The following is a 17025-nucleotide window of genomic DNA, read 5'->3' as shown; positions in this document are numbered from 1 at the left end:
ATGGACACTGATCAGAACCACACCATCAGGCCAGACCGGGAGGCACTGGAGCAGCCTGGTGCAGAGGTACAGAAAGGTGTTGGGTGCCCAGTGGTTCCCTATAGGAGTCTGGTCCTCGTGAAGACAGGGTGCAGGCTCTGGCTAGGAAGCCAGTAAGGAACAACAAGCAGGTAGGTAGTAGACTTGGGTGCTTGGGGATGTAGGTGCATCTTTGGTCCTTTTCTCCTCTGCCCAGGGGCGACAGATGCAGGGGTGTCTTTTGGCGCCAGGTTGGGGGTTGGCGGGGGGGGGTCCTGTGTGTTGAAGCTGCAGGTGTTGTGGGGGAGTCCAGCAGGGGTGGAAGCAGGGTGGAATCGAGCTCTTAGGAGCTGGGGGATGTCGGCACTGGTGCCCCACCTCAGCTGGCGTCGGGCGTCACAGGTGTCGGATTTGCTCTCTCCACAAGCCTCTGGGAGGGGGGCCTGCTTTTAGAGGCTGCAAGTGTCTTGGGAGAGTCCTAGATGGGTGAGACCATACTGGACTTGGTCTCTGGTCAGCTGGGCACCTGCGCTGGCACCGTTGGTTGGCTTCACTTCGGGTCGTGGACCTCGGGTGCAGTGGTCACTTCTGATGTCAGGTTTCCAGGGTTCCAGCAGCTGCCGAGTCTTTTCTTAGGAGTTTCTTGTCGCACAGCAAGTCTGGTGTCCATGGGAGACTTCAGTCTTTATTGAAGACTGGACAAGTTAGCTTCTTGTGCAGAATCCTTCAAGGTCAGCGGGCATGCCAGAGGGGCTTGGTCCAGGTCAGCTCCTTCTTTTTGTCTTCTACAGGTGCAACTCTTATTTGTCCCGGTCTTCTTAGGTTGTCAAATCTGAGTTCTAGGGTTGCTACCTAAATACTCAATTTAGGGGCATTACAGGGAGTGCCTGGTGGTAACCAAAGGGTTCACCATCTTTATCGTGACTATTCCCTTCCTTGGACCACTTTCGCTAGGAAGAGGGCATAACTCTATCCCTAGTGGCCTAATACCTTCCAATTAAGATGGAGGAATTTGAAAAGTATTGTTCACTTCAGCTCGTCCACCTTACGGGTGGGACTGGCATGAAGTGGGCACTCCTCCTAATTTAAGTAATTTTCCCACCTGGGCTGCCATCTAAAGTGGTATCAGGTCAGGGGTGTTGGTCATCTCAGCCATTTGGAGAGACCTGGGTTGCATTACAAAGGCGGCAAGGCCTTTGAAGCTCCCCACCCTGAAATGTCCATCCAGCCTGAGAGAGGCGGCCACACCTCTGCCCACTGCAGGCTTTTGTCTCATGCCCTCAAGAGTGCTGGCTCTCACCTTAGGAGGCCAGAAACGTGTCCTTGTTAGCTGAACTGGTCAGGACCAGTCAGTCAACACAGTGGGCGTTGGTAGGTTTTTCAGGAGGCACCTTTAAGGTGCATTATGGGTGCATTTTTTTATTAAATCCATCCCTGGGGTCAGTAAGGGTTTATTATTCTGAGATGTTTGATACCAAACATCCCAGGATTCAGAGAAGCCATCATGTAGCTGGGGAACTCATAATGACCAGTGCCCAGCACATGTATTTTAAAATGGCTTCCCTGTGCACTTACTATGTCCCAGAATCAACAGAGACCTAGCAGGAGCATATCTGCTCATGCTTATATGCCCTCACATGTGCCTGGGTGCACCCATTTTTAGGGGTGACTTACACCTCACACATGCAGTGATAGGGGACCTGGAACACAGGGGTATATGTGACAGGTCTTGTTTTCAATCTGGCCCGCACCAACACATGCAATCTGGAGTGGCAGCACTTGTGTGAGTTTGGTGAGGGGGTCCCTGAGGGTGGCACAATCGGTGCTGCAGCCATCAGAGACTTTCCTTAGTACCTTAGGAACCAGGGGTACCATTTACTGGAAACTTACAGAGGTAGCTAAAGAGTTTGTCAATTGTGCAAAACAGCTGTGCAGTTTTAGTGAAAGAGATCTGGCCCTGGGGACCTGGTTAGCAAGGGACCCAGTGCACTAACAGTCAAAACCACACCAGAAACCAGGCAAAAAGTGAGAGGGGTGACCATGTCAAAATAGGCACTTTTCTACATAGCCTCCCTCTGCGGAGCCTGTGCCGACTCCGCGCCTCCCCGAGTTTCCAGGAGCCGAAGTGACCCTGCCCAACTCCAGGAGTTTTATGAGGCCATGCACCTCATTTTTGAGCAGCCCCACTGCTGACGTGCCTTTGGGTCCTGCAGAGTTGGCAGGGACCCCCTTGGGTTCACGCCGGTGGCTTCCACCTTGGTTCCGGGCGGGCACCCATGGATCCGTTCCTGGTCTTGCTGACAGGAGAGACGCAGCAAAATTCACAAAAGATGTGGGCTGGATACAACTGACTCACTAGGCAGAACGATTGCATCAAGGGTGGCCTTAAGGCGCCATGCTTGGTTGAGGACGACTGGCTTTTCAGGGGATGTCCAATCCACCCTTACGGACATGCCCTTTGGCACCCATCTCTTCTGAAACAAAGCAGACTCTGTGCTTGAGCACTTTAAGGAGTCCCAGTCTACGGCCAGGTCTTTGTGCCTCGCAACTGCCCCTCATCCACCTCAGTCTGCTTTTTGTCCCTTTTGTGGCTACGGAACCAACCACGTCTGTTCCCCTCCAGTCACTGTGCTACGCATGTTGCCCAGCCTTTGTGTGATCGGGGACTTGGGATCCAGCATCTTTGTGGATCAGGGTGCTAGTGGTCTAGCCAGTCCACCCACCCCCTGCCCAGCCTCCAAACCTTCCTAGTCTGACGCTTCCTTACCAAGGACCAGTCAGGGGCAGGATTCAATCATCACCTGCCCTGCTGGCAATCCATCACATCAGACAGGTGGGTTTTGCAAATAGTCCAAAGGGGCTACTCACTCCCCTTTGAAACGTTAGGCCATGAGCATTTTCAGTTCATCTTGCTACCCTTTGGCTTTACCAGCACCCCTTGAGTGTTCACCAAGGTGATGGCGGTGGTCGCAGCTCATCTTCGCCAGTCAGGGGTTTCAGTTTTCCCCTACCTCGATGACTAGCTATTGAAGGTGGGCTCGCCTAGGCTGTTGTCTCCCACCTCTACACTATGGCGGACCTCCTGCATGCGCTGGGGTTCACTATAAACGTGCCAAAGCCACACCGGACTCGCTCTCGGATGCTCCCTTTCATCGGAGCTCTTCTGAAAACGGTGCAGTTTCGGGCTTATCCTCCCAAACGGCGAGTCCAGGATATTCAGGCTATGATATCAATGTTTCAGCCTCTATCCTGGATTTTGGTGAGACTGATTCTGAGGCTGCTGCGCCTAATGGCCTCCTGCATCTCTCTGTGTTGCATGCCAGATGGCATATGTGGGCTCTGCAGAAGGATCTGAAGTTCCAGTGGGTGCAGCATCAGGGAAATCTTTTTGACATGGTTCAGATCTCAGAGGGAACTGTGCAGGATCTGCTGAGTGGTGGCTCTTGAACCGCGATAGGTCAGACGCAGATCACGCTCCTTTCCCCAGCAAGATCTGACAGTTGTGACAAATGCGTCGCTCCTAGGATGGGGCGGCCACATGGGAGAGGCGGAGATCAGACGCGTCTTGTCTCTGACGGAGTCCAGGCTCCATATCAATCTTTTGGGACTCAGGGAGATTAGACTGGCATTGAAAGCATTTTTCCCTCTCCGAAACGGAAAGTAGTGCAGGTGTTTACGGATAACACCACCGCCATGTGGTACTGCAACAAGCAGGGTGGGGTGAGGTCATGGACATGGTTTGAACATCAGGGAAGTTTCCTGGTGGTTCAGCACCTTGCGGGTTCTCGGAACACCAGAGCGGACAAACTCAGCCGACACTGCCTGGTTGATCGTGAATGACATCACCACCCAGAGGTGGCGCAAGGTCTATTTCAGCAGTTGGGAGAGCCTTGGTTACATCTGTTTGCCTCCGCAAAGAACGCACAGTGTCAGCAGTTTTGCACTTTGGAGTTTCCAGGGCGGCACTCACTTGGCAATGCTTTTTGTCCTGAGTGGAGCTCAGGCCTCCTGTACGGCTTTCCACCCATACCATTTCTGCCCAGAGTTCTCAAGATGATCAAGAACAACCAGGCCTAAGTAATCCCTGTGGCTCCGGACTGGGCACGAAGAGTCTGGTATCCCTAGCTATTGAGCATGGCCATCGATGCTCTGATCAGATTGCCCCTTCGGAAGGACCTTCTGTTGCAGCAGCAGGTGGGGTTATCCACCCGAACCTGTCCAGTCTTCTCCTTCTTGCATGCAGTTTAAGTGGCACCAGTTGACTGCGTTTGACCTTCCGCCCAAAGTCTGTAACTTTATCTTGGCAGTCAGGCCTCCCTCCACTAAAATGGTATACGCCTATCGATGGAGCAAATTTGTGGCAAGGTGCACAGACAAGTCTGTTGACTCCCTCTCTGCCACTCTTTCTGAGGTCCTTCTGTTTGTACATTCTTTGGCCCAGCAAGCCTCTGCTTTGGGCACCCTCAAAGATTATTTGTCTGCAATCTCTGCTTTTCTGAGATTACCTGACCAACCATCTTTATTTAAATATCCTATTATCAGTAAATTCCTTAAGGGTCTTACCCATATGGTTCCTCCATCACCATTCATAATGCCCCACTGGGATTTGAATCTGGTTCTTACTTTCTTAATGTGTGCTCCTTTTGAGATGCACCTTAATTGTCCTCTAAGGCTTCTGATGTTAAAAACAGCCTTCCTTGTGGCCTCTACATCTGCCCGCAGGGTGAGTGACCTACAGGCATTGTCATCTATGCCGCCCTACCTGTCCATCTGTCCTGACAAAGTGGTACTGCACTCTAGGGGTTCCTTTTTGCCAAAAGTGGTCACACCCTTTCATGTAGGCCAATCTATCACCTTGCCTTCTTTTCACGCATGCCAACATCCTTCTAAGGAAGAGGAGAGAATCCACCGCCTGGACCCAAAAAGAGTGTTGGCGTTCTACCTTGATCGTACCAAAGAGTTCCTGGTGGATGATCACCTTTTTGTTGGGTATATGAGTACAAAGAAAGGTTGGGCAGTGCAGAAGAGAACCAACTCTAGATGGATCATTCTGTGCATTAAAATGTGCTACTCATTGGCTAAAAAGCAACTTCCAGAGGGTTTGCATGTTCATCCTACCAGAGCTACAGCTGCAACCACTGCATTCGCACGCAGAGTTCCTGTCCTGGACATCTGTCAGGCATCATTGTGGGCATCTCTGCGCATATTCACAAAACTACTGCCTGGAGAGTCGGGTTCATAGGGACGTGTACTCTGCCCGTTCAGTCCTGCATGGTGTCTTAGTATGATCTTGGTTTGAAGACCCACCTCCGGGGATGTTATTGCTTGGGTATCTGTTCTAAGGTAAGGAATCTATTACTAGAAGTCTCTATCAGATAAAAAAGTTACTTACCTTGGTAAAGCATTATCGTGTAGAGACATATTCTAGTTGCAGATTCCTTACTGACCCACCCATTCTGCCAGCTCTGCAAACTGCTTTCTAGGGTCAGGTACTTCCTTTTCAGAACCCTGTTTCTACCTCACCAGTGGTCAGTGTTCTTCATGGCTCCACGCTTCTAGTGTGAAAACTTGTGAAAAGAATCTGCCATCAGCGCACTGGGGTGGTTCCTGTGTAGGTCTTGGACATCATATCCAGTTTGCACAACACTGACGACGGATGCGGAGCCAATCAACACCACCTAACAGTGCGCAGGGGTATTGCTCAAGAAACATCTCCATATCCAGAATGGCACTGGAGACATTTTAAGGTAAGGAATCTGCAAGTGGAATATGTCTCTACTAGATAATGCATTACCGAAGGTAAGTAACTTGTTCAGCACTGCTAAAAGATCAGGTATGATTATAATATTTCCAGAATTTCTACAGTGTATAAAACTAAATCATAGCTAAAACATGCTACTAAACCCTGCACATTTAATCCAAGCACACAAAACTAGAAGACACTAAAGGACGAAAAATAATTCCTCTTCTCTTTCTTATTTGACCTGGCATGACTTATACATATCGTAGGTGACTCAGGTGTATGGTTGGTTTAATCAATGTGTTCTTTCATTTTGAAGAGCATCTACTTTCTAACATTTTGTACTGGAAGGATGTGCATTGTGGTCCAGAACAGTGGTTGGTACTCACTAGCCTTAAGATTGTTTACAAGTTTAGACAAATGGTAAGAGGCATGAGTTGAAGCTTTGTGACCATTGCGCTCCTGTACCTCGTTGTTGCCTCTTGATTACAGTGGTCTAGCATAAATCACATTGCCCTGACTAATGGCAGCTCATCCAAGGTAACACCATCTGTTTCTGGGCATGTGGCTCATCAAGCTACAGATGTCTGCTCTGTCTTGCTAGGATCCCATCCAATCTTGTACAATCCATTTTGACCTCAAATGGGCATATGACATGGTGACAGTCAACATTGCTACTGATAGAATGGAAAGCCACATATGTGCCAACCCGCTGGTGTATTGGGTCTGGTCATGACCTGCCCACCCCATCCTCATGTCCTACATGCAGCTGGCGATCACCATCTAGACACTTGTGTCCAGCTAATTCTGCTCAGATGCTTGACATGAAACTACCTCTTTTGGAGCCTGTGGCACTTTCACAGGCACTTCTCCTCCTGAAAAATTCCACAACGCCGTACAAGTGTTAGGTGCCTAATGCAAAAAAGACAGTTCTGTGCACTGCGTTTTGGTGATAGCAAAGACTGTTTTAGAGCTGCAAAATGCATTTTTTCATGAAAATGTGTATTGTTTTAGTTGATTTAACTGCAGGTCTCTGACTTTCTCTTTGTTCGTAAAACTGTTATTTACAGTATGACTGAGCTGGACAAAGAAATCAGCACACTGAGAAGTGGTTTGAAAGCAGTTGAGGCTGTAAGTATATATAAATATATATATATATATTTTTATTCATGTTTCCTTCTTAGAAGCACAGGATGTGGGACCTTTAACAAAGGTGCTTTTATCTGGCTTCCTTAAGTAGAGTATAATCGTCTTTCCTGCTTTGCATACATCTGTTCTTAGCTAAAAGACTTCTGGCTTAATATCAGTTAATTTTCCCTGGTTAGAAACTGAAGTGGACAATGAGAAGTGACAAACTTTTTGGGGCTGGGGGGTGGGCAGGGAGAGCTTTATTGTGTGCTTTTGTGTCACTGCTGTCTGGAACTGATAAAATTGTATACCAGCTACGCTCCTAGTTTCTTGGTGCTGTTCAACCGGAACAACATAGGAAAAACAATGATCCTGTGATGGTTTGTCTTCATTTGGATGGCCTTCCTCTGTGCTTTCCTCTGTTGACATGTCTCAGCGGTGGGCACATAGATGGTTATTCAAGACACGGACTGCGGTCGTTTGACCCATAGAGACCCAACCGCTTAACATCTGTTTCCTACGTACCATGAAATTAATGTGAAAGAAATATTGTGGTTGTAGATTCTCAGCCCGCCTAATTTTTGGGTAGTTAGTTTCTGACGACTAGTGATTTTCAGCATGTTACCCTCCCAAAGCAATTTAGTTTGGGTCTGATCATTAGTGTTTATTAATCACGAGTTAAAACCTCAAGAAAATTAGGCAGCTCCTCCCTATCCTCTAATGTCATACACAAATACATGTTAGTTTACAACTGATGAGGCTACTGTTGTCTCAGTACACCTGATAAAATTTGTATCTGGCGATCTGCCAATACACTTTCTGGTGTAATTATATGTGTTCCAAAGATTACTGAAAAATATTTTTGGGCGCATAGTATATCAGCTGGCAGCTTAATGAAGAGGCTAAGCTACATTGAGAGTATGGCTGAGCCTTGAGGGAGGCCACATAGCCTTTGGATCAAAACTCAGCTAGCTATTGCAATTGTGTTGCCATTGCCTTTCGGTTCTTTGGAAAATTCACCAGTTGTTTAGCAACACTATAATGATTTTTTTAACTGGTGCAAGATGTTGTCATGATGAGGCTGGATTCCTGCAATTCAGTACCAATGTCCCCTATACAAGTGTTTAGCTAGAATAGAAACAACTAATACATTCTTCCTAATTTAAACCCAGAACTGAGCACAAGGGCTGTGTAACCACCAACCAACCAGCAACTCCAGTGAATTCCTATCAAATTAAGTTTAGAGTTCAAGCTGTTGCATGTGATCAGCAGAGCATTTCATGGTATTTGGACTTTGTTCTTTCAATGGAAATTAGAGAAATATATCCCAACTTGACCACTCTAATTGGCCAACAAAGTTGCACTTCACATCCATAAATTTTTAAAAAATAATAATAATAAGGTCCATGGATACAGACTTTCTGGACGCTACTATTTGAGCTAGGATGTCATAAAAACTTGCAAACATTGAATCACAGCATTATTTCAATGCTGAATGACGCAGCTTGATTCCCAGGTGATATACATGTCTAATAACTACACTTAAACTATCCTGTGGAAATAAACCATGTTATATAAAAACATTCTAGCAGAACTTTGTATCCCTTCATATCAAGGTCCGCTTCTTAGCTTGAATAATCCTAACAAGCATACCCCTCTGGAAACACAGTTGTGGACACAGGGCAGGGTTTTTACACAAGACTCAGAGGTCATTCAGGTATGAGGCAAGTTCTTAATTACAGGTTATGCCTTAACTTCCAGTCACACCACCACACTTGCACCTGACCAACTACAAGATAATCATACTCCTTATGTGAGTCGGATTAGGACCGGGGAGCACATTTAATAAATATACCACTCAGAACTTAGACGCACCTGGGCTGCATTTTGAAGATGAGAACAGTTCTTTTTCATTGTATTGTCTTTGGGGAAAACTTTCAGTATTTGCAGAAGGCTGGCTTAGTAATGGGGCAAACAAGGGGTAGGATATAGCTTTCATTCAATACAAATCATGAGGTTATGGAAATATGGGTAAATACCCTACACTGATGTGATTATCCTAACCCTTTAGCCCCACTTGGAGTCAGCGGGGGAAGGATGGCTACTTTCTGGTTCGCATGAGGATCAGAAGAATGTTAAGAAATTAACTTCACCCAAAAGTCCTGTAGGAAAATGCGACTGTTGGCATGGTTACCCCCTCACCTTTTGCCTAGTGTTGATGCCAACTTTGATTGAAAGTGTGCTGGGACCCTGCTAACCAAGCCCCAACACCATTGTTCTTTCCCTAAAACTGTACCTTTGTTTACCCAGTTGGCCCACAGTTAAGTCCCTTGTAAAAAGTACCCCTGGTACCAAGGGCCCTGTGGCAAGAGGTCTCTAAGGGCTTCAGCATGTATTATGGCACCCTGGGGATTCCTCACTCAGCACATGCACACTGCCTGGCAGCTTGTGTGTGCTGGTGCGGAGAAAAGACAGTCGACATGGCACTTCCCTCAGGGTGCCCTGTCCATAAATCACTGCCTGTGGCATAGGTAAGCCACCCCTCTAGCAGGCCTTACTGCTCTAAGGCAGGGTGCACTATACCACAGTTGAGGGCATAGCTGCATGAGCAATATGCCCCTACAGTGCCTAAGTCAATTCTTAGACATTGTAAGTTCAGGGTAGCCATAGTGAGTATATGGTCTGGGAGTTTGTCATTACGAACTCCACAGCACCATAATGGCTACACCGAACACTTCGAAGTTTGGTATCAAACTTCTCAGCACAATAAACATGCACTGATGCTAGTGTGGGATGTATTGAAAAACGCACACATAGGGCATCTTAGAGATTCCCCCTGTATGTTAGCCCAACTGCTAGTGTAAGGCTGACTGGTCTATGCCAGCCTGCCACTTCCAGACAAGTTTCTGACCACATGGGGTGAGTACCTTTGTGCACTCTGTGGTCAGAAACAAGGCCTGCCCTAGGTGGAGGTGCTTCACACCTCCCCCTGCAGGAACTGTAACACCTGGCGGTGAGCCTCAAAGGCTCAAGCCTGGTGTTACAAGCCACAGGGCACTCCAGCAAGTGGAGATGCCCGCCCCTGGACAAGTCCCCACTTTTGGCGGCAAGTCCAGAGGGATAGTGAGGGGAAAAAAAGGAGGAGTCACCCCCCTCAGCCAGGACCACCCCTAAGGTGTCCAGAGCTGAAGTGATCCCCTCCTTGAGAAATCCTTCATCTTGCTTTGGGGGATTTGGACCAATATGGATGTGCCCCCCTCCCCAGAGGGAGTGGACACAAGGAGGGTGTAGCCACCCTCAGGAACAGTAGCCATTGGCTACTGCCCCCTGACCCTAACACACCCCTAAATTTAGTATTTAGGGGCAACCCTGAACCCAGCTCTCCAGATTCCTGACGACCTCAAGAAAAGAAGGACTGCTGAGCTGAAAATCCCGCGGAGAAGAGGAGACAACAACTGGTTCGGCCCCAGCCCTACCGGCCCGTCTCCTGCTTCAAAAATCTGCCAAATAAGAAGCAACGCGTTCTACAAGACCAGCAACCCCTGAAAAGCTTCCAGGGGACTGCCTGCATTACCTAGGACCACGAAACTCCCGTGGACATCGGACCTGTCTAACAAGAAAAAAAAGCAACCATCTTTAAAAGGGACTCCCACCTCACTCCAGAAGCGTGAGTCCAAAACGTCTCAGCACCCGACGCCCCAGGCCTGTGTTCAGAGGAACCAACCAGCTAGAGAGGACCCCCAGGCGATTCTGACAAAATGTCCACCCTGGCTGACCTCTCCACAACAACGCCTGCAGAGGGAATCCCAAGGATCCCTCTGACCACAACTGCCCGGGGTGAAGATATCCGACGCCTGGAGAAGCACTGCACCCACAGCCCTCAGACTCTAAAGAAACCGACCACCGGTGCAGCAGTGACCAGCAGGCTGCCCTCCTCCCTGTCCAGTTGGTGGCTTGCCCGAGAAGCCCCTCTGTGCCCTGCCTGCAGCGCCTAAGTGACCCCCCAGGTCCACCTTATTGAGTTCCATTGGGAACCCGACGCCCTGTTTGCGCCTTGCACCCGGCCGCCCCCATGCTGCTGAGGGTGCGTGTTTGGTGCCTAGTTGGGGCCACCCCAATGCTCCTCTAAACCCCCCTGGTCTGCCCTCCGACAACGCAGGTACTTACCTGCAAGCAGACCGGAAGCGGAGTACCCCCTGTCTCCATAGGCGCCTACGTTATTTTGGCTCCTGTTTGACCCCTGCACCTTACCGGCCCTGTGTTGCTGGTGCTGGGTGTTTGGGGATATCTTGAACCCCCAACGGTGGGCTACCTATGCCCCGGAGATTGAGTCTGTAAGTCGATTACTTACCTCCAAATCAGTACTGTATTTTCCTCCCCCAGGAACTGTTTTAAATTGCACAGTACTGAACCTACCTATGCAAAGTACCTTTCATTTAATGTACTTACCTGCAAACTGAATCTTGTGGTTCTAGAAATAAATTAACAAAAGATATTTTTCTATATAAAAACCTATTTGTCTGCAGTTAAGTCATTGAGTGTGTGTTTTTACTTATTGCTTGTGTGTGTACAACAAATGCTTAACACTACCCTCTGATAAGCCTAACTGCTCGACCACATTACCACAAATAGAGCATTACTATTATCTATTATTGCCTCTGTCAAGCCTCTTGGGGAACCCCTGGACTCTGTGCACACTATATCTCATTTTGAAATAGTATGTTCGGTGGCATGTGTAGCTGCAGATACACATGTTGTGCATAGTCCGCCGTCTGGTGTTGGGTCGGAGTGTTACAAGTTGTTTTTCTTCGAAGAAGTCTTTTCGAGTCACGAGACCGAGGGACTCCTCCTCCTTTGTTCCATTGCGCATGGGCGTCGACTCCATGTTAGATTGTTTTTTTTCCGCCATCGGGTTCGGACGTGTTCCTTTTCGCTCCGGGTTTCGGGACGGAAAGATAGTCATAACTTCGGAAAACTACGTCGGTATTGTTTCATTCGGTATCGGGTTAGAATAGAATCGACACCGAATCATGAAGAGCTCCGGTAGCCCTTCGGGGTAATTTCGATCCCCTGTCGGGGCCTGGTCGGCCCGACCGCGTGTAAGATCGACACTGATGGAACGGACCCCGTTCCGATTCTGTCCTAAATGCCACAATAAATTTCCATATACAGACCAACATTTGGTCTGTAACTTGTGCCTGTCGCCCGAGCACAAGGAAGAGACGTGTGAGGCCTGTCGTGCGTTTCGGTCCCGAAAAACGCTCCGTGACCGGCGAGCCAGAAGATTACAGATGGCGGCCACGCCGACAGGACAACGAGGGTTCGAGGAACAAGGAGAAGAAGAGGAAGCCTTCTCCATTCATGAATCGGACTCGGACGGATTCGACGTCGAAGAAACCGTGAGTAAGACGTCGAAGCAAGCACCACACAAGAAAACAAACAAGGCCCAGGGGATGCCACTGCCAACAGGCCATGGCTCAACCCATAAAGTAGGTGACCGACCATCAGCACCGAAAAAGGCCGAACCGGTGCCGAGATCGTCCGACTCGGGTCGAGACACAGGCACGCAGCAATCTCGGGACCGAGACACTGCTGCCGAAAAAGATCGACGCCGAGACAGCGGAACCGAAGCTGCTCGACGCAGAGACAGCGGCACCGAGGAGGATCGACGCCGAGAAGGCTCGACTCCGAAAAAGAGGAAATTCTCCTCAGAGCCGAAAACAAGCAAAGACAGTTTTGGTGCCAAAACGACCGGCAACCGAACCGACTGCCAGCTCGTATTCAGAGGAACAATCACTGTCCTCTCAAATGCGCAAGCACAGATTTGAGGAAGAGTTGCAGACCACTGACGTGGACCACACACAAAAGAGGATCTTCATACAAAGTGGGACAGGGAAAATCAGCACCCTTCCCCCAATCAGGAGAAAAAGGAGACTCGAGTTCCAAACACAGGAACAAACACCACAAACAAAAGTGGTTAAAAAGGTAACCCCGCCACCCTCTCCTCCACCTGTAACTCATGTATCACCGGCACAGACTCCGTCACATTCACCGGCTCATACCACCATGAGCCAAGATGACCAAGACGCTTGGGACCTATACGACGCCCCAGTATCAGACAATAGTCCTGAGTCGTACCCTACCAAGCCCTCACCACCTGAGGACAGCACTGCGTATGCACAGGTGGTAGCTAGGGCAGCAGAGTTCCATAACGTGTCGTTACACGCAGAACCTGTTGAGGATGACTTCCTTTTCAACACCCTCTCTTCCACCCATAGCACCTACCAAAGCCTGCCTATGCTTCCAGGAATGCTAAGGCACGCAAAGCAGATCTTCAAAGAACCTGTCAAGAGTAGAGCGATAACTGCAAGGGTGGAGAAAAAATATAAAGCACCGCCCACGGACCCTACTTTTATCACCTCACAGCTGCCACCAGATTCAGTCGTGGTAGGGGCAGCTCGCAAGAGAGCCAACTCGCACACATCAGGCGAGGCACCACCTCCGGATAAGGAGAGCCGCAAGTTTGACGCGGCTGGGAAAAGGGTCGCAGTACAAGCTGCAAACCAGTGGCGCATCGCCAACTCTCAGGCGATCCTAGCGCGATATGATAGAGCCCATTGGGACGAGATGCAGCATCTCATCGAGCATCTACCCAAGGAATTTCAGAAACGGGCAAAACAAGTGGTTGAGGAGGGACAAAACATCTCCAATAACCAAATACGCTCCTCTATGGACACAGCGGACACAGCTGCAAGAACAATAAATACCGCAGTAACCATAAGAAGGCACGCATGGTTGCGCACATCTGGCTTTAAACCGGAAATACAGCAAGCGGTGCTCCATATGCCGTTCAATGAACAACAATTGTTTGGACCCGAAGTCGACACGGCAATTGAGAAATTGAAAAAGGACACTGACACAGCCAAGGCCATGGGCGCACTCTATTCCCTGCAGGGCAGAGGCACTTTCGGCACCTTCCGCAAAACAACCTTCAGAGGGGGGTTTCGGGGTCAAGCCACACAAGCCAGCACCTCACAATCTACACCGTCTACCTACCAGGGACAGTACCAAAGGGGAGGCTTTCGGGGCCAGTATAGAGGAGGACAATTCCCTAGAAACCGGGGAAAATTTCAAAGTCTAAAAACCCCTCCAACCAAACAGTGACTCACAAGTCACTCAACCCCTTCACACAACACCAGTGGGGGGAAGACTAAGTCAGTTTTACAAATCTTGGGAGGAGATCACAACAGACACTTGGGTCTTAGCAATTATCCGACATGGTTATTGCATAGAATTTCTCCAACTCCCTCCAGATGTCCCACCAAAAACACAGAATATGTCAAAACAACATCTAGACCTTCTAGAACTAGAAGTTCAAGCATTACTGCAAAAGGACGCAATAGAATTGGTACCATGTACACAAAAAAACACGGGAGTTTACTCACTGTACTTTCTAATACCAAAAAAGGCCAAAATACTGAGACCAATCCTAGATCTCAGAACACTAAACACCTACATCAAATCAGACCACTTTCACATGGTCACGCTACAAGACGTGTTACCACTGCTAAAGCAACAAGACTACATGACAACCTTAGATCTAAAGGACGCGTATTTCCACATACCGATACATCCCTCGCACAGGAAATACCTAAGGTTCGTATTCAAGGGAATACATTACCAATTCAAAGTGTTGCCGTTCGGTATCACAACCGCACCAAGAGTATTTACAAAATGCCTAGCAGTAGTAGCTGCACACATCAGAAGGCAGCATATACACGTATTCCCGTACCTAGACGATTGGCTAATCAAGACCAACTCCCTCACAAAGTGTTTACACCACACAGATTATGTCATACAAACCCTCTACAAACTCGGTTTCTCCATCAACTATACAAAATCTCACATTCTGCCGTGCAAAACACAGCAATACTTAGGAGCGACAATCAACACAACAAAGGGAATAGCCACTCCAAGTCCACAAAGGGTTCAAAATTTTCACAAGGTTATACAAGCCATGTATCCAACACAAAAGATACAGGCAAAGACAGTATTAAAACTCCTAGGCATGATGTCCTCATGCATAGCCATTGTCCCAAACGCAAGACTGCACATGAGGCCCTTACAACAGTGCCTAGCATCACAGTGGTCACATGCACAGGGTCACCTTCTAGATCTGGTGTTGATAGACCGCCAAACATACATCTCGCTTCTATGGTGGAACAGTATAAATTTAAACAAAGGGCGGCCTTTCCAAGACCCAGTGCCACAATACGTGATAACAACAGATGCTTCCATGACAGGGTGGGGAGCACACCTCAATCAACACAGCATCCAAGGACAAGGGGACGTACATCAAACAAAGCTGTATATAAATCACCTCGAATTGTTAGCAGTATTCCTAGCGTTGAAAGCATTTCAACCCATCATAACCCACAAATACATTCTTGTCAAAACAGACAACATGACAACAATGTATTATCTAAACAAACAGGGGGGAACACACTCGACACAGCTGTGCCTCCTGGCACAAAAGATATGGCAATGGGCAATTCACAACCACATTCGCCTAATAGCACAATTTATTCCAGGGATCCAAAATCAACTAGCAGACAATCTCTCTCGAGATCACCAACAGGTCCACGAATGGGAGATTCACCCCCAAATTCTAAACACTTACTTCAAAATTTGGGGGACACCTCAAATAGACCTATTTGCAACAAAGGAGAACGCAAAATGCCGAAACTTCGCATCCAGGTACCCACACAGGCAGTCTCAAGGCAATGCTCTATGGATGAACTGGTCAGGGATATTTGCGTACGCTTTTCCCCCTCTCCCTCTCCTTCCATATCTAGTAAACAAATTGAGTCAAAACAAACTCAAACTCATACTAATAGCACCAACATGGGCAAGACAACCTTGGTACACAACACTTCTAGACCTGTCAGTAGTACCCCATGTCAGGTTGCCCAACAGACCAGATCTGTTAACACAACACAAACAACAGATCAGGCATCCAAACCCAGCATCGCTGAATCTAGCAATCTGGCTCCTGAGATCCTAGAATTCTGACATTTAAACCTCACCCAAGAATGTATGGAAGTCATAAAACAAGCTAGAAGACCATCCACTAGACACTGCTATGCAAGCAAATGGAAAAGATTTGTTTGCTACTGCCATAATAATCAAGTTCACCCATTACATGCATCTCCAAAGGATATAGTGGGATACTTGCTACATTTACAAAAATCAAATCTAGCCTTCTCTTCCATAAAGATACACCTCGCAGCAATATCTGCATACCTGCAAATTACCCATTCAACTTCACTATTTAGGATACCTGTCATTAAAGCGTTTATGGAAGGCCTGAAAAGAATTATACCACCAAGAACACCACCTGTTCCTTCATGGAACCTCAACATCGTCTTAACAAGACTCATGGGCCCACCTTTTGAACCCATGCACTCTTGCGAAATGCAGTTCTTAACGTGGAAGGTTGCATTTCTCATTGCCATCACATCTCTAAGAAGAGTAAGTGAAATTCAAGCGTTTACTATACAAGAACCTTTTATTCAAATACACAAAAATAAGGTGGTCCTAAGAACCAATCCAAACTTTTTACCAAAAGTTATTTCACCGTTCCACTTAAATCAAACGGTAGAACTACCAGTGTTCTTCCCACAGCCAGACTCAGTAGCTGAAAGGGCACTACATACATTAGACATCAGAAGAGCACTAATGTACTACATTGACAGAACAAAAGAAATTAGAAAAACAAATCAACTGTTTATTGCATTTCAAAAACCTCATACAGGAAACCCAATATCAAAACAGGGTATAGCCAGATGGATAGTTAAGTGCATCCAAACCTGCTACCTTAAAGCAAAGAGAGAAATGCCCATTACACCAAGGGCACATTCAACCAGAAAGAAAGGCGCTACCATGGCCTTCCTAGGAAACATTCCAATGAACGAGATATGTAAGGCAGCCACATGGTCTACGCCTCACACATTTACTAAGCACTACTGTGTAGACGTGCTATCCGCACAACAAGCCACAGTAGGTTAAGCCGTACTAAAAACTTTATTTCAGACTACTTCCACTCCTACAGGCTGAGCCACCGCTTTTGGGGAGATCAC

The 17025-nt window shown here is 47.8% G+C and overlaps 1 protein-coding gene across 4 annotated transcripts in view; it reads left to right on the top strand.

Moving 5' to 3' along the window:
* Positions 1–17025, top strand: part of DAAM1 (dishevelled associated activator of morphogenesis 1) — a 633974-nt gene that overhangs the window by 579233 nt on the left and 37716 nt on the right. For all 4 annotated transcript variants that reach the window (XM_069207027.1, XM_069207028.1, XM_069207029.1 and 1 more), the window contains one exon: positions 6829–6889. In XM_069207027.1, coding sequence (XP_069063128.1) covers positions 6829–6889 — 61 coding nt within the window. The remainder of the gene's footprint in view (positions 1–6828; positions 6890–17025) is intronic.

The sequence above is a fragment of the Pleurodeles waltl genome, chromosome 9, assembly GCF_031143425.1.
Source record: "Pleurodeles waltl isolate 20211129_DDA chromosome 9, aPleWal1.hap1.20221129, whole genome shotgun sequence".
NCBI classification, from domain to species: Eukaryota; Metazoa; Chordata; class Amphibia; order Caudata; family Salamandridae; genus Pleurodeles; species Pleurodeles waltl.
Note: the sequence above shows the minus strand (reverse complement) of the source record. Positions and strands in the feature narration are given on the sequence as shown.